The sequence below is a fragment of the Leptopilina boulardi genome, unplaced genomic scaffold (genome assembly GCF_019393585.1).
Source record: "Leptopilina boulardi isolate dan_hultmark-lab unplaced genomic scaffold, ZJU_Lbou_2.1 LbouV2_121, whole genome shotgun sequence".
In the NCBI taxonomy this organism is placed as follows: domain Eukaryota; kingdom Metazoa; phylum Arthropoda; class Insecta; order Hymenoptera; family Figitidae; genus Leptopilina; species Leptopilina boulardi.
The window spans coordinates 3,554,211-3,573,853 of record NW_026137665.1 but is presented as its reverse complement, the minus strand read 5'-3'; the positions used below and the strand labels follow the sequence as shown (position 1 = coordinate 3,573,853).

Sequence of the window (19,643 nt, the reverse complement as noted above, 5' to 3'; positions counted from 1 at the left end):
ATTATTTTCAATTAGAAAGGAAATTTTAATTTTTTTTTACCATTTTAACAATAATTGTCCAATGTGCCATAAGCAAAAAATTATATAAACTTTCTTTAATTTGATACAAAAAAAAAAAAACCATTTTCTGAATATTTTTTGCATCTTTTGTTTATCAGATTTCTCAAATACATAACTTGCGTCTCAAGATTACACTTATACAGACAAGGAATAAATTTTTTTTTAAGGTACAAAATTTAAAAAATAATTTTCTTAAAATTCCATATTTTTTATTAAGATTAAATAAAAATTTTTTTTACTTGTTTTTTTTATCTCAATTAAAAATTAATGCTAGGAATTGAAATTTTTTTAAATATAACATTTATTTAAGAATTAAATTATTCATTGGAAGTAAAAAAAAAGAATTAATTTCTATTTTTATTAATTATTTTTCATTTAATATTTTTAAATTATATTGTAAAACTAGAGAAAATTTTTTGATATTTGAAAACTATCAATACAAAACAAAAGAAACTCTTTTTATTGTATTATTAAATTTTACGAAAGAATAAATTTTGTTTTAAAATAATATATTACAAATTAAAAAAAGAGAAAAATTTCGAATTTTAAAAATTTTTAGTTAATAATCCAAAAATGTATCTTTAAAATTAATTCCTTATCGTTAAGGTAAAAATACTTCCATTAAAGTGCATTTTGATTTTTAAATTTATACGACACAGATTAATTAATTAAATTAATAAAAGAAAAAAAAATAAATCAGAAAGTATTTATTAATCTTTAAAAAATAAATCGATTTCGAATGAAAGAAATATAATTTTTTTTTGTGTTTGAAAATTCTTTTTTTTTCAAAAGTTTCACACTCTTGGCCCCCTATTTTAAATTGCTCTTGTAATTTTCTTTTTAATACTGTAAATATCCGAGTATATCATCTAGATGAATAAAAAATCCCTAAGTGTCAACGAGTTTACTTAAATATTGATATAATCAAATTGCGCGTCATCAAACAGCGCTGAGGCGAGATAATATAAACATCACATACGTTAATTCTAATTAAAATAAATACTATTAGTTTTTTTTCTTATTTAGAAGGAAGTTTTGTCTTACCATTATAAAATATGTATAAACGCACCGTTTTTTTTTTTTTTTTTTTTCAATAAACTAGCATTCCTATTCCTTTTTCTACTTATACAGTATACAAGGATCACATGACTTTTTTTTTGTAGAAAAATCAATTTATCTAAGTCACTACCAAAGTAGATTCCTAGATAGATTAACATTCGCTGAATCTTTTTTCGATGTAGAAATAATAATTTTTGAAAATAGAATTTTTATTTTCTTTTTTAAAGCAAAATCAAATTGTATGAAATTAAATTATCTATATCTTTTGGTAACAAAATAAACTCATTATTACTTAACTATTTAAATAAATTTCAATAATAATTCATGGCATATATGAAATAAAATGGCTACAAATACAAAAACCCTAACAAGACCTTGCTTTTTTTCTTTCTTTCTTTTTTTTTTTTTTTTTTAAGCGACACGATTCCGTTCCACAGATGTCGAGTCACGATAACAACTCTGTAAAAATTATTTTCCTGTAAATTTAATTTTTTTATAGTTTGCAAAAATATGTGCTGCATTGAGCAGAATTACATATATATGAGTGTTTTGTATATTCATTAATATACAATTCTCGCGTGACAATGCCTTCTTTTAGAAACAAATTTACCCAAATAGAGATCTTATTAATTCAAAATAGAAAGAAAAAATTTCATTTTAATTACAAATATAAATATTTTTTTTTTTTTGTATATGAAAGTGCGATAAAGTAAAAATAAAACGTTTACTTTTAATTTTGTTAAAATTCATTCTTTTAAGATCTCTATCCTTCTCTAGACTCTAGTAACTAACCGTAGCACTATTTTTTTTTTTCAATTTCAGTCACTTTCGCAGAGAAATCTCAACTCGAGTCGCTTAAGCGCTAGAGCATTTATAGATTTTACCTGATGTTTTCCCCATAAATTGGAAAATTTAATTTGGTTGAATAAATATTAACTATACAGTTAAGAAGTTTTCAATTCTCTGTCGGCGTTTGCTAATGTCAGAGCTCCAACAAGAGAAACAAGTGTTCGATCCAACCAGGTTATTGGATTTGGATAAAGAAGACCGCCTTCGTAAAATCCCAAATGACCACCATGTGCCAACTCCACATACAAGGAACTTGGATGTCTAGCTGGAATTTGGAAAATTATGGTTTCATTTTTTAAATTCAAATAACATAAAATGCTTGCGATTAGAAAACTTTTCTTTTTTTCTTAAAAAACAAATTTCCAAACTCTTACCCCTTTTGAAATATTAAAAAAAAATTTTTGAAAAAGTAAAATTTAATTAATTTTTTCACTTCAACTCGCGATATCTCGGACAAACTAAATTTATACACAAAACAGGGGTTGACAAAAATCATGTTATTTTAAATAAAAAAAAAAAATTCGATTTTTTCAAATTAAATTTGATTATTTTTTTTTTTCATCAAATTAGTTTTTTTTGACTTAAGGGGAGAGACCAGTGCAATTTCAACCTATTGAAATTTATGCTGTTTAGGAGTGTCAATTAATTTTCTGACAATATTGATTATTTAAAAATATAATAAAGAAAATTTTTTTAAAAATCTATAACTCAGTTAATAATTTTTTAAACAGAACTCAATTTTCAATTAAAAATAATTAAACAATAAAAGTGTTTTTAACTTTTTTTTTTAGGATTTCATTGGCTTTAGTAGACTAATACTTGAATATATTCAATTTGAATCAAATTAATTAATAATTATCGGAGATACGATGAGTTATGTTTGAAAAATTAATTAAATTTGAAAAAGAAATTTTTTTATTTATTAACAAAAATATTAGACTTAGAAGAAAAATTCATAAAGAAAAAAGTTGTTCTTTTTTATTTTCTGTAAGGTAATTTAAAAAATTTTAATTTTGCGTTTAAAATTTTTACGTGTCCCCTTAAATTATTATTAAATTAAGAATCAATTTTCATCTTACCAGCAAAATCTTTAATAGGATTTAGCAACAATTCAGGAACAATTGGATCATCGACAGCATTAATGAACACCATTGGTGTTGCAATATTGTCAAGATAAAATGCAGAACTACTCCATTTGTAAAGATCTTTCACAGATCTAAAATTGTGCACCTGTAGAAATAATAATTAATTCCAAATTAAATAGAGAAAATTTTATGAAATAATTTTTGCCAAAAATGTATTGTAAAAATTTCAAAAATCATTTTGGCTATTAAAAATTGGGGAAAAAAAAAATCACAAACCTTTCTCGTATAGGCTTCATCTAATTCTGGTAATGTTGCGGCTGATACGATATCTTTCTCAATTAAACCATGCCTCTGCTTAACCTCTTCGGATAGAAGAACATGTTTATGTTTCAGTATGATATTTTTAACAGATTCCGTCATGACGTACAGATAAAAACGTCTAAAATTTTGCCAATTTAATAAAAATTTTGAACCTCTGCAAAAAGGAAAACAAATTTTTAATTATACAATTATCATTATATTAAAAACTATTTCTTCTGAATATTTTTTTTTTTTGTAGAATTAATCAAAAAAAAATTTAAATCATTTTAAATTCTTGATTACTTACTCAATGGCATTGTAACCCTGACAAACGGAAATGCCACCAATGATATGTGACATTTTATTAGAGCCTCTCTCTCCCATGTATTTGGTTACTAAATTTCCTCCTAAGCTAAATCCTATACAAACTATTTTTGTTTCCGAATGTTTTTCTATTAAGTCCTGAAGCATTACATGATAATCATCAGTGTGACCTGAAACGTAAATAATTAACGTTGTAATCAAAATAATTTAATTATTACAATTTAATAATTTAATTACTTAATTATTAATATTTTTCATTTAATAATTTTTAATTTTTTGATTTATTAACCTTATGAAAAATAATTACAGAAAATTTTAGTAATTTTTTCGCCAAATTATAATTTCAATGAAATTAAAGAAATAATTTTTTTTTTTTTTTTACTAAAAAATCACATCTTGCGAAAAAATTACTAGAGTTTCTAGTAGTTATGCCAGTAATTATTTTTCATAAGGGTAATAATATTAAATTGGAAAATTCAATAAATTTTCTACTTCAATGTTTAAATAATTTAAAAACGTGAAAATATTTATTTACCATATGTAAATATTCTGGGTGCAGTAACTTTTACACTAGAGAGAGCACCGACATGATTAAGTACAGCGCATCTATAACCATGACATTGAACAAAGTGTACAAATGTTCGTATGTAGACACTTTCTGAACTATTTCCTATTCCTGGACAAATTGCAATTGTCACGTCATCTGAAACAAAGAAATATTTTAAGCGATTAAAATATATATTCGACTTTAGTTATTTTCAAATCACCATTAATTTAATTAGATAATAAATATTTTATTTATTTATTTGCAAATATTAGATATTATAAACGAATTTTTAAAAGAAAAATAATTATCAAAAAAAATTTTGTTTTCCAGTGTAATAATATACTTTTATTATTATTAAACATTTATTATCAACTATTACTATTATGTAAATAAGTAAAAACTAATTCTTAGATAAGAAAAATTCTCAACTTTAGTAAAATAGATATTTAAAAAAAAAAAATATTTTTGTAGTTCTTTTTTAAAAAATTTTTTAAATCAAATTCACAAGAATCGTAAAAATTTATAATTTTTCATATTTGAGAACAAAAATTTGTTTTATCGTGTAAAAAACAAATAGTACTGTGTATATGTTAATTATAATGAATTATAAGTATTTTGTATTATCCGCCAATAAAATATTTTATAAGAAACAATTTTTGATATTCTGTTCCAATATTTTGAAAATTAAAATAATTTAATTAAAAAAAAAAAAAAAAAAAAAACTCGACAAGTCTAATTGTAAACTATAAAAGTGAAAATGAATCTTGTTTAAAAAAAATGTTGAAAAAATAATTGTGAAAAAGCTGTACACTTTAAGCTATGAAATATTTTCTGCGATCACTTAATTATGGACTAAAAATATCTATACAAACTATAGAAAATATGTTACAAATGTAAAATATGAAAGTACTCAATAAAATAAACAAAAATAAAGAAAATAATGAAATTATCTTAGGCTTTCAATATACAATTGCAGGCAATTTACAATTAGAAACGTTAAATGAAAAGGAAAAAAAATTAATCGATATCTGAATGTATATCAAGAAACATTTTTTTTTTTTTTTAATGTGAATAGTATGCAAACACAGTAGTCACAATGTTGATAAAATAATCAGTAAAGAATTCTTTTGCTAAAAAAGACTTTACAAAAGAAAAAAAAAAGTATATAAGTGTATAAGTTTTTTAATAAAATTTAATAGAGATTTTTAGAAATACTGAAAAAAATTTCACATTTTTTTCAAAAAGTACAGTTTTTCATAAAAAAAATTTTTTATTTAAAATGCAACCTAATAAATAAAATTTCTCGATACAAAACGAATCGATTTATCTACATAAATTATATATTTCATTAAAAATTTTAAATTAATCCCAAATTTTTCTTTTGTGAAAAAATTTTTATTTTTGCCATATTTTCGAAAATTGTAATTTTTTAACAATTTTTCTTTATAGAAATTATTCTACTTTGAAAAAGAAATTCATAATAATTGTATATAAAGTACATATTTTAATAAAAAAGTAGAAATAATTGTGATTTTTCGTTTTCGAAAAAATTGAAATTTAAAATAAAAAAAATATTCTTTTTTATGAAACAAATTACAATATTTGTAAAAATATACATATAAAAAATGTTAAACTATTTGCTAAATAATGTTTGTTCGCTATAAATCTTATCCAAGGAAAACAAACTTTCCCTATTGGTGAAAATAAAATAAAAAAATTAAAATTACATATTTCATTATTTTTACAATTTTATTTTTTTAGTATATTTAGTACTTTACCTATATTTCAAAATAAATAAATAAATAAATCCCTATTGGAGAAAACAAAATTAAAAAATTAAAATTTATTTTATTATTTTTACAATTTTATTTTTTAGTATAATTAGTACTTTACCTACATTTAAAAAATAAATAAATAAATATTGAGGTATTTTTTCAAAGTAAAAATATAATTAAAACAAAAAAATGTAAAAATTAAATTCTCCGATGAAATTTGAATAATTTTGAAAAAATACGAATTAATCACTATTTTTTTAAATTGTGAAATATAAAGATTGAAAAAAAATTTTTTGTTTCACATTTTTTATTGTACCTTCATGACCGGTAGTTAATGGCTCGTAGAGGTCATAGGTAAGTGTAGTTTCATCTGGTAAACCAATGTAAACTCGTTCTCCTATAGGCCACGGACATCGCACTCTTCCAATTATACTATGAACAATTGTTTGCACGTGACCACTGAACCCCCATAATCTGGTTGGTTTATAACTGCAAAAATACATGACATTATTTTAGTTTTTTTTTACAATAATATTTATATAATCTAAATAATTATATATATATATATATATATATATATATATATATATTGACTTTTCTTTCAAAATAATAATGTCTTACAATTTAATTTAATTATACAATTTATAATTTTTAAATAACAAAATGCTTGGTCTGTCCTTCTGTCCTAACTTAAAGTTGGCCTTTTCTGATTTCACGTGTTTTTTTGAATAGTAATCTTATGACGTGTCAAATTTTGACAATTCTTTTTCTCATTTTTGCCAAAGTTGTATAATTGTGTTTCCAAATTTCGGAATAAGTTTCTTTAAAATTCCAAATTCAAAAATTCAATTCACGAAGCTGAAGTACACAACGTTTACCAACAAAATTTTTTTTAAAGTTGTATATTGATTTGATTTGAAAAAAATTAATTTTTAAGGTACCAGGGGCCAACGAATACCTATTAAATATTAATTATAAAAACACAGGCCTCGAATCAACTTAAAGACACAAAAAGTCGTTTTAGTCGATTTATATTCCAAAAAAAAGTGGATTTGTTTTTTATTTTAACAAAAATGTTTTACAGATTTTTAAATAAAATTTTTTTTTTAATAATAATCCTTTTCGAAGGGTTAAAGTTGAAATTTTTAGAAATAATTAAATTTCAAAAGATATTGTTAGTTTTCAAACAATTGTTAAATTTCACAGAACTAAAAATAATTTATCAAACATTTTTTGGAAAACATTTTTTAAATTTAATTGAATTTTCAAAGATTTAAAATTGAGATTTTTGAAATTAATTGAAACTTTAAGTGTTTTGTAATTAAAATTTTAGATGATTTCACTAAAAATTTATTAGAAAATGCGGACAAAATACAATAATTTGAAAATCATTTTTAATTGAAAAATGGTTTCAGATAGTTGAATTTTCAAAGAATATTATTAAAATAGTTAAAAATAATTGAATTTCCTTAGAGTTATAATTGAAATTATTAAATTTCAAAAAAAAATTTTCGATGGAAAATTTTAGAAATAATTAAATTTTAGATGCTTTTAAATTCAAATTATTGAAAATTCAATTAATTTTGAATTCAAATTTTTGAGAATAATTAAATTTTATTTGATTTTAAATTTGGAAAATAATTGAATTTCAGTTCATTTTGAATTGAAAATTTTGGGAAATAATTGAATTTTAATTGAAATTTTGGATAATAATTTAATTCAAGTTCATTTTTGATTGAAAATTTGGATAATTAATTTTGAATAGAAATTTTAGAAAATAATTGAATTTTATTTCATTTCAAACTGAAAACTTGGTAAATAATTAAATTTTAAATTGAAAATTTTGGATAATTATTGGATTTTTAATTGATTTTGAATTAAAATTTCGGGTAATAATTGAATTTTAGTTTATTTTGAATTGAAATTTTTAAAAAATAATTCAATTTTATTGTGATATTTTTTTTTTAAATTATAAACAATTGTTAAATTTCATAAAAATTTTAATTGAAAAATAATTTTGATATAATTGAATTTGTGATGTATTTCATTAAAATTATTAAAAATAATTAATTTAGTGAAGAATCATTTTAGTTGAAAATTTGTTAAATAATTGAATTGAAGAAGATCTGAAGAAGATCTACATTTTATACTAAAAAAATGTATTTTATTTATATTTTCTTTTCAAATGTAAAAAAAATGTCGAATTTTATTAAAATAAGTTGATAAAAGTCGTATTTTTGAAAAAAGTCGGAAAATATCGTATAATCCGAGTCCTGTAAACATATAATTTTCATTATTATCATTTAATATGTAATAATATTCTAATAAATTAAATTATTATTGATAATATTAATCTTTAATTTCTTTATAACAAACAATTAAATAGTCAATTTGGCGCGTTTGAGCGCGTTTAATTTTGCTAGTTATCTATAATATATTAACGTTCAGTGAATTTTTAAAGAAATGATTTATTATATTAAAATCAAATTTTTTTAGTTTTAAAAAATTTGTTTCCAAGTATTTTTTTTTTTATTCAGGGTTGATAAAAATCATCGTATGATTTTTTTTATTTACAAAAATTTGTTTTTAAGTAGTAAAAAAGAATTTTTTACACTTTCTAAATTCTAAATCAATAGAAATATAAAATATTACTTAATTTGAATTAGTGACTGACTTTTTTTTATAAATTAATTAAATTTTACTAATAAATTAGCAAAAGAAAAGAACTGTTCACTAAATCATTAGTAAAATTTAATTATTTCATAGCAAAAAATCAGTCACTAATATAGTTAACATTTTTACTAATTCAAATTTCAGAGAGTGTAAAAAAATTCTTTAGACTAAAAATGATATAAAAAAATTTTATAATTTTACTTATAAAATAAAAATAATGTTAAATAAATGAAAAAAAATAAAATAATATTTCTTAATTCTTTAAATTTAATGCCTTGAACGAATATTACATTTTTTTTTTTGCAAATCTTTTTGGTTTAAAGTGAAAAAATAATTTGACTCAAATAAAAAAATTATTTTAATTTTTGTATTGAAATTTTTTTATTACCATATTTTACTTTTATTTTTTTTTATTGAAGTTCTGAGTTTTTTTTTACAGTTTTCATATACACTGAAAAAAAAATATTTAAGAAATTTCAATAAATATAGCAGAAATTTTAGTAAATATTTCAAATTTTGTTTTTCCAATATTTACGATCTTCGCAAATATAATTTTTAATAATTCTTTTCTTTCATTTAGCATTTTGTTATACCAATTTTTTTTTCATCACGTTTTCCACGAATTGTAACTTACTAAAATTTTTACTTTTTGTAAATTTCTTATATATTTTCTTCCACTGTACAGAATAGGAAATTAAAAAAAAAATTATAATTATTCTCAATCGTTTAATAATGAATGTATAAGAAAATTAAGTAAAATTTCAAAACATTCGACAAATGAGTTTTTGCAATTAAAAATGTAAATTAACGGATTATTAAAAAATTTTCATAAAATTGAACTTGATGCGGCTAATTCAAATAATTATATTCTAATAAAATAAAAAGAGACGATAATTTCGTGAGAAAAATTTTTTTCTGAAAATTTAATTTTCTTTCCTGTTATATTGTAATAGTTAATTTCATGAAAGTACATAATATCTCATAAGGCATTTTTTTTAGAGACTAAAACCACGTGTTCTTATAAGCAAGAATAATCAAAGAAAACTCGTTTTCGTCAAGGTCTAGGTCAGTAAAGTTGATCAATCCTTACACTTGACTGCCTATTTGCTACTTCTATTCAGGCATAAGAACTTGTACTTTATTCACAAATTACTTACACGCAAAGTATTGCAAACACACACACACACACACACATGTATATATGTATATGTAAAACCCCTTCACATTTAAAGCTCTAACTTGAAAATTCACGAAACTCCATTAAAGAAATCGATTCTGTCTTTTACGCATTATCCAAAACTATATACAGTTATAAATATAAATTAAAATTTTTTAAATTTTTTATTAGTAGTATTTTGTAATAGTTTATATTAATTAAATATTTTATTCATAACCTAACTTTTTTTCATCTATAATCTATAATAACATAGCCATACAAAAAAAAATTTTGTTTCTGACCTGGGGGTCTCACTATGTCTACCTTATGTTTTTGGGGTCGCTGAATCCGAATCCGAAGTCCATTTAACCCCGCATCAGATCAGGGTTTTGACATAACCTTAAAAAACCAATATGGCGGACACCTTTTGGAAAAATTCATCGGATTCGCTTGAAACTTGTTACTCGGGGGTTTTCGATGTCGCTGATTACGAATTTGATGTCAGTTTTTCAAAATTCAAAATGGCGGATCCAATATGGCGGACGTTTTTTTTTTTTTTGTTTTTTTTTAAACTCATCAGATTCGCTTGAAACTTGTTACTCGGGGGTTTTTAAGGTCGCTGAATCCGAATTTGGTGTTAGTTTTCAAAAAATTCAATACGACGAATCAATATTTTGCACAAATTTTAACGAAGCTGAAGTACGCAACGTTTATATAAAAGATTTTTAAAGAAATAATTTTTTAAAATGAAAAATTCTATAATTTTTTGCCTAAACAATGTTTTTTATAGTTTTCATTAATCAACAAATTATAAAAAAAAATTTTTTAGGCAAAAAATTATAGAATTTTTCATTTTAAAAAATTATTTCTTTAAAAATCGTTTATATAAACGTTGCGTACTTCAGCTTCGTAAATTAAAAAAAAAAATTCCTATTTTTTTGAAACTTGGTATCTAAGAGTTTTTCTGGACATTGATTACGAATACTATATCATACTCTAAAAATCTCACAACCTTAGTTAAATCAATACAAAAATAAAATCATGTTTTGAGGTAAGATAAAAATCTGATTTGAATGGGGTAAATAGACATCGGAATCGGATTCAGCGACCCTGAAAACCCCCGAGTAACGAGTTTCAAGCAAATCCGATGAATTTTTTCAAAAGGTGTTCGCCATATTGGTTTTTTGAGGTTATGTCAAAACCCTGATCTGATAGGGTTAAATGGACCTTGGATTTGGATTCAGCGACCCCAAAAACATAAGGTAGACATAGTGAGACCTCTAGGTCAGAACCAAATTTTTTTTGTGTGGCTGTGTAATAATTAATAAATATTTTCTTATAACTTTCTAGGAATTAAAATTTGTTTTTCCAAGTAAAGGTAAATATTACTGTTTTGATCACAATATATATTTTCTAAAAAATAAATCTGATTCTTTTTGGGAATATTTTGAAATATTTATTTATCATATTTAAGGTTATGTAAAAAGTAAAAACGGAGTAAAAAAATTATTAAAATTAATACCTATTTGTTTTTTTTTTATATTTACAAAAAGTTTCTATTAATACATTATTATGTATATCAAAATATGGGATTTTATCATTTCAAACAAAAAAAAACTGTTTACTCAAAATTTTAAAAATTTATTCTTCACGGGAATTTAATTTCAATTTATAGTTCACGGAAATATTGACTTATCCTAATTTAATATTCTTTTATAAATATTTTATCTATAATGATTATTTTTGCAAAGTAACCTACTTTCATTATCGAAATTAATAAGATGATGATAATAATAATAATATTCGTTTAAAATAAATAAAAATATTTATAAATGGTATAAAACTTGGAAAATTTTTTTTTAATAAAAAAAAACGAATTTCAGTCAATACTAACGTAATCAATTTTTATATAACTGTACAATAAAACTAATTCTTTTAAAAAAAAAAATTTTTTACTTTAGTCCCCCGGAAATAATTATTGAGATAACATTTATCGATTTATTATACTTCCTGCTAAAATTCAATTCCTTTAAAATTTCTTCTAATTCCTAATTTTCTTTTTAAAAGAGTACTCTCTATTTATAAGTATATTTCAAGGTGATTTATTTTAAAAAAGTAAAATTTTAAAAAATTGATCTCTCAACTAAAATTATAAAAAAAAAAATAAATAAATTATAAATTGACACTTGAATGAAACGGTTTTCCTAGATTTTTCAAGAGACGGGAAATATCTATATTTAAAACTATTTTTATCTTTATTGAACTGTGACTAATTAATCAAATTATTACTCTTCCCTGTAATTGAACAAAAGAGATTATCGATTTACTAATAAATGATTAAATATTCAAAAGAACACTCTTCTACTATGGTGTCATCAACATTTCAAAAAGTTGAGTCATGAAAAATAAATTATCATAAACAATAATATGTAATAACTAATAATTAGTTTTTTAAAAATACATTTTTCAAAATTATTCAATAAAAATGTACGGAAAAAATTGATATTTTCTCTTTATTATTAAAAAAAAAATTTAAGATATAATTTCAAATAAATGTTCAAAAAAATTAATTAGAATTATATTACTTCATTGACAATAGAAATAAATTATTTAAAAAGTTCAATTATAGGAAAATTGAAATTGACTTAAAAAATTTTTTTTTTTTTTAATTTAGACCAAGAGGCAGATACTTTTTGATGAGCCAAAAGTTCTGAACGTTCAACTGAACAAAATATTTTTTTCTATATCTATAAATTATTAAAAATTATGATTGCAATGTAAAATAAAACAGTAAATTAAACAATTATTAAATTAATAATTACTTTTTAGATATTTAAAAATAATATTTTGTAATAAAATTCGTACTTAAAGAAGTTGCAAAAAAAAATTTCCTTCATTTGAACGTTTAAAACTTTTGGCTCATACTTTTTGTAATTAAAAAAATATTCAATTCATTAAAAATTCAATTATATCATTTCTAAATTTAATTACAAGAATTTCAGTTATCAGTTAAAATTTCAATACTTTTAAATTTATTTATTGTAAGATTCGATTGCTTTACAATTTTCCGAATTATTATTTTTTTTTGTGAATTCAATTATATATTAAGAAAAAGATTTTTTGTGCAACATCTCGTAATTTTTGATATTATTTTAAAAATTTCTTTAAATTTTAACTGAAATTCTTTATTTTTTCGTGAGATTCCAATATAGGAATTTTTTTTTTATTATTTAAAAACAGATTTTTTTTTAAAGATATTTAAGATCTACTTAATAAACAATTTTAATATCAATTTTTAGTCGTTGGAAAAATTGCGATATTGAAATTTTTTCATTTTTTGCTTCCTCGTGGAGGAAGCTATGTAGTCCTTTGGTTTATAAAATTTTTAAAAATGGTGAAAACAAATTTTCCTCTATATAGAAACATGTTATATGAGATCTTGATCAATTGTCCGGATGTATGTATGTGTGTGTGTGTGTGTGTGTGTGTGTGTGTGTGTGTGTGTGTGTGTATGTGTGTGTGTGTGTATGTGTGTGTGGATCGTTTTTGTGAACACGATATCTTTAACAGGTTTTAATGGATTTGGATAAAATTTGGTAGGCTTATTTAACACATTAATCTCTCAAAAATGACGAGAGGATTTTTAAAAATACCCCAAAAAAAAAATTTTATCATCTTTTTTACAAAAATTTTTTTTTAATTGAAAAAATTTTTAAATCGAAAAGTTTAAGGTAATATATAATATAATCGTCTTCTTTATGTCAAGATGAATCGATTGATATATATAAAGTATAGATTTGATTGAAATTTAAAGAATTAATGAAAGTTAAAAAATCAAAAATTCTCATTTTAGCTAAAAAATGATGTGTTTATTTAAATTCATGTTTATATATGAAATAATTTTATTCCCTGCATTAAAACGAATCGATTCGTATATATAAAGTTTATGTTACACTCAAAATTAATTAAAATTTTCTTTATTTTTCAAAAAATTTAATTAATTTAAAACATTTTTAACTCGAAATTTTTTAAATCAATCAATTGAATTGGACAAATTCATTGCTTCCTTCACGAGGAAGCGAATTTTTTGCTTCAAACAATGAGGAAGCATAATGTTTATGAAATAAACATAAAGGACCCCCTCCTTGTTTTTTTAAATAAAACTAAAAATAAAAATAATAATAACAATAAGTAATAATCATATTAATAATAATAAAAATAATTCAATTCATAAATAATTTATAATGTTTAAGTATTTATAATGTTACGTTATGTTTTGCCTAAAAATTATTTTCTTTTAAAAATTGTTATTTGAAGCAACGTTACCTACTAAAATTTCATTAGAAAAAAAATAATAATTTGCATATATAGAAAAATACTTCTTTTTCTAACGATAAGAAGTACGCAACGTTTATGATAAACAATTTTTAAAAAAATAATTTTTTCATATGAAAAAATTTTATAAATTTTTTCCTGAAATAAAATTTTTTATTTATTAATCAACAAATTATAAAAAAATATTTTTTTTTAATTAAACTATTTTATAACTAGTAAAATTAAACGCGCTCAAGCGCGCCAAATTGACTATTTAATTGTTTGTTATAAAGAAATTCAAGATTAATATTATCAATAATAATTTAATTTCTTAGAATATTATTACATATTAAATGATAATAATGAAAATTATATGTTTACAGGCCTCGGATTATACGACTTTTTCCGACTTTTTTCAAAAATACGACTTTTATCGACTTATTTTAATAAAATGCGACATTTTTTTTTAAATTGGAAAAAAAATGTAAATAAAATACATTTTTGTAGTATAAAATGTAGAACTTCTTCAGATCTTCTTCAATTCAATTATTTAACAAATTTTGAACTAAAATGATTCTTCACTAAATTAATTATTTTTAATAATTTTAATGAAATACATCACAAATTCAATTATATCAAAATTATTTTTCAATTAAAATTTTTATGAAATTTAACAATTGTTTATAATTTAAAAAAAAAATATCACAATAAAATTGAATTATTTTTTAAAAATTTCAATTCAAAATAAACTAAAATTCAATTATTACCCGAAATTTTAATTCAAAATCAATTAAAAATCCAATAATTATCCAAAATTTTTAATTTAAAATTTAATTATTTACCAAGTTTTCAGTTTGAAATAAAATAAAATTCAATTATTTTCTAAAATTTCTATTCAAAATTAATTATCCAAATTTTCAATCAAAAATGAACTTGAATTAAATTATTATCCAAAATTTCAATTAAAATTCAATTATTTCCCAAAATTTTCAATTCAAAATGAACTGAAATTCAATTATTTTCAAAATTTAAAATCAAATAAAATTTAATTATTCTCAAAAATTTGAATTCAAAATTAATTGAATTTTCAATAATTTGAATCTAAAAGCATCTAAAATTTAATTATTTCTAAAATTTTCCATCGAAAATTTTTTTTTTTTGAAATTTAATAATTTCAATTATAACTCTAAGGAAATTCAATTATTTTTAACTATTTTAATAATATTCTTTGAAAATTCAACTATCTGAAACCATTTTTCAATTAAAAATGATTTTCAAATTATTGTATTTTGTCCGCATTTTCTAATAAATTTTTAGTGAAATCATCTAAAATTTTAATTACAAAACACTTAAAGTTTCAATTAATTTCAAAAATCTCAATTTTAAATCTTTTAAAGTTCAATTAAATTTAAAAAATGTTTTCCAAAAAATTGTTTGATAAATTATTTTTAGTTCTGTAAAATTTAATAATTGTTTGAAAATTAACAATATCTTTTGAAATTTAATTATTTCTAAAAATTTCAACTTTAACCCTTCGAAAAGGATTATTATTAAAACAAAAAATTTTTTATTTAAAAATTTGTAAAATATTTTTGTTGAAATAAAAAACAAATCCACTTTTTTTGGAATATAAATCGACTAAAACGACTTTTTGTGTCTTTAAGTTGATTCGAGGCCTGTGTTTTTATAATTAATATTTAATAGGTATTCGTTGGCCCCTGGTACCTTAAAAATTAATTTTTAAAAATAAATTTTTTTCAAATTACTATCTTGTACGAAATTTCCTGGCGCATCTTTTTTCTCATCATAAATTTTTTGTATTTGTATACAATTTTTGAATCAATATACAAGTTTAAAAAAAATTTCGTTGGTAAACGTTGTGTACTTCAGCTTCGTGAATTGAATTTTCGAATTTGGAATTTTTAAAGAAACTTATTCCGAAATTTGGAAACACAATTATACAAGTTTGGCAAAAATGAGAAAAAGAATTGTCAAAATTTGACACGTCATAAGATTACTATTCAAAAAAACACGTGAAATCAGAAAAGACCAACTTCAAATTAGGACAGAAAGACAGACCAAGCATTTTATTATTATATAATTTTCCGTGTTAAATAAAAATTAATTTCTAATTGTTGATCATAAACGTTGCGTAATTTGGACAAAAATTGAGTAAATTTTTTTAAAAATATTATGTTAGTGTTTTTTTTTCATTTATTTTGAAAAAATATCAAGGCAAATATCTCATTAAAAATTGTATAATGTTAAATAAAGTAAAATAAAAAAAACCCAAATAAATTAAAAAAAGTAACATATTATCCTGAGGTAAAAATATAAGTATTGTTAAAAAAATCCTCTATAAAAATTAAAATTAACATAAGTTGAGTAATAATAAAGTCGATTTATATATAAATTTAAAGATGTGTTAAAGAGATCAATATTTTAAAAATAGTACTATAAATATTTTTTATTGTTCAATATTTTTTAATTTACGTTGAAAATTAATTTTTTTAAAAAATTATAAATTCAAAATAAAAAGAGGTATAATATGCAATTTATCGATTTTTAAAAAAAGCTAAAAATACCCATAACCTAAAAATGAAAAAAAAATTAAATTTAAATACCTAAAAATTTGCGAAAATTTTGTATATATTAATTAAGCAAAGAAAGTATAATATGTATATAAGTAACTGAAAGTAAAGGACGTGTCCTTAATATCGTCTGATGTGATCAGAGATTGAATGCAAGCTAATCGAATTGTTATGCAGGTCACTACTTTGTATAATCTTCCGCTCTTCGATGCATTCTTTTACTTTTTATTATACTCGGTCTGGCATATTTTCTAACACAGTTGAAAGTTTTTAATAGCTTATAATTATCTAATGATGCTGAGCTATATATACATATACATAAACTTTGAGTCCTTATTTTAAATAAACATAATAGTAAAATGGAATTATATATATATATAATATTACAAATTTCTATGTACATAAAAAAATTGTATTTCAACTACTTTTTTAGTCAAAATTTTTTTAAATAATTAATAGTTGTATCCTTGAAAAAAAATTATTAATTTTTAAATATCATTGAGTCATAAAGTAAACTAAAGCTATAAGAGAATTGTGTTTTATTAAATGATTCATTAAATTTGAAATGGAAACTTGTTTGCTTATTTTATTATTATATGCTTACAATATTCAATATTTAAGAAATCAAATTCCAAATTTTTAATTCATTTAGAAAAATTTAAAAAAAAAAATTTTATATTTAAATAAAATACGTTATCACTTTTTTTTAGGTAGATTAATTTTGAAAGTGTCAAAAATTAATTAAATGAATATTGAGAAGGGGATAAAAGTTTTGTTATTAAATGAACCATTTCCGCTGACCTAACAAATTTCTTCTTAGACATTTGGTCATCAATGAAACGTGAAAGAAGACAGTAGATTAAATATTAAAAATATTTTTATTTTAATTTTTTTAAACTAATAAATTATAATAAAATATTGATTTTCATTTTTATTTCAATTTTTATATTTATAATTAAATAATTTATTTAATTAGTAATTAAAATAGATGTATTAAATAAATTATTTAATAAATTATTGTTTATTTATTAAAATAGATTGTATATTAACTAAAAAAAATTACAGAATTTGTAGACAAAAAAATGTTTTGAAAATTTTCTGAGAATATTTCAAAAAGTAAATACAAATGTTCATTCTATATTATATATATATATAGAGCAAATATTGTTATTGTAGATGAAAATAGTTCTACTTTTATAATTATCTTAAGGGAAATAGATTCATAAAATCTTTTTCTAGAAACTATATTTACGTAAGTGAATTTCGCTTAGCGAAAATTTGCATCTACTTTACTTTATTGTAGCTCGTTAAGAATATAAACTAAAAATAAATTAAGAAAATGTAAAAATTAAAAAAAAAGTAAATCATCTAATTTCCATGGAATTTTTATCTAAATATTTGAATTGCAACTTTCTTGTTGTTATTATTTTACATAGAAAATATTTTTAGAAAGTAAATTCTTTTTTCATTTTTTAAAATAGTAAGGATTTAAAATATAAATATTATAAGCTCTTTAAAGTTCGTTAGGATATATAATTTGCTAATTACATGAAGAGTTTAAATGAAATTCAAAATTTTGCAACCATAAAATAAAATTTAATTTTTTTTTCAACTTTCTTCAATTTTAAGTTTCAAATCATATTATATTATATTTTGTGGATATGTAAAATATGAATTTATTAAAAATGACAAATTTTGAATGATTCATGTTAAATAAGAAACAATAAAGATAAAACTTTATCTTAAAAGTCGACAACGTAACATTTTCGTATTTTAAACGATTGCATCATAAAAAGCAAATTTTTTTTTGCCATTTTTTTATTTTTAATCAATAAAAAATAATTTCATCAAAAGAAGAAAAATATTATTATTACTATTAAAACTGCTAAATGTTAGAAATATTATACGTAATACGATCTCTCCTTTAACAAGCAGAAATCTCTGTAGGTATTTGAGAGAAAGAGAGAGAAAGATAGTCTAACCTAGAAGATATAATAGATTTTTTCAATTTTGAGATGAAATCTATGTATTAGTCATTTTCAAAAGTTCAACGAACTTTCTACATTTCAATTATGAATCAAAAAAATTAACTTTCATTACATTAGTAAATTAAATAAAAAATAAAAATAATTGAACACCTATGAAAAAAATCCCTATTATATTTGTTATGTTTTTAACCAGTCAATAAAATATAATATACTTACGGTTCAGTGATAACAGGAGCAATTTTTAAAACTGTTGTGAGAAATGTTTGATCCTTACATATTAATGCTGGTTTTTGTGCTGCACTATTAACATTTAAAATTCTGAATAAAATACAAAGAATCACGGCAAAAACAGCAAGAAGAGCTGTTGACATTTTGTTAAACTCGTTTCACTTTTTAGTATAGACACAAAGGGATGTGTATTTTGGATATTTAGCTTTAAACATGAAGGATATATATATATATTTGCGAACAATGATCACTAATTTAACACTTTGGATTTAAATGTTTTTTTATTTTAATTTCAATTATAAAACTTTGACAAACTTAAAAAAATCAACGCCGGTTAACCGCTGGGCGGGGTGTAAGTTTTTTAATTTATGAGTTTTGAAAATTACACAAATTTCAGAGAAATCAGTAGAGAATCTGCAGTAATCAGATCCATGAGGTAATTTGTTTCTTTTCCCTTCACGGCCATGTAAAGAAGAAAAAGCACCTTTACATTCAATTGTTTTCTTATTCAGTCTTTCAATAACACTTTCGTTATAAATATTCATTAGAATGAATTAATTCATCTATATACAGGAAAAATTAAAGTATAGTTTAATATCCGACACGAACTCCCCGAGTTCTGAGAACAGAATGAAAACCGAGACAGAATGGCGCGAATGTATAAAGATAAATCTAACCTCACTTTTTAGGAAAA

At 21.0% G+C, this 19,643-nt stretch overlaps 1 protein-coding gene across 1 annotated transcript; it reads right to left on the bottom strand.

Annotated features, from left to right (window-relative positions):
* Window positions 1–720: 720 nt before the first annotated feature.
* LOC127284633 (abhydrolase domain-containing protein 2) lies at window positions 721–19,599 on the bottom strand. The gene is made up of 7 exons (XM_051310178.1): window positions 18,938–19,599; window positions 6,316–6,488; window positions 4,213–4,380; window positions 3,661–3,847; window positions 3,330–3,528; window positions 3,048–3,198; window positions 721–2,233 (listed from the first exon to the last, which is right to left on the bottom strand). The coding sequence occupies exons 1-7, from the start codon at window positions 19,090–19,092 to the stop codon at window positions 2,064–2,066; spliced, it is 1,203 nt and encodes a 400-aa protein (XP_051166135.1). The 5' UTR covers window positions 19,093–19,599; the 3' UTR covers window positions 721–2,063.
* Between the last annotated feature and the right edge of the window lie 44 nt (window positions 19,600–19,643).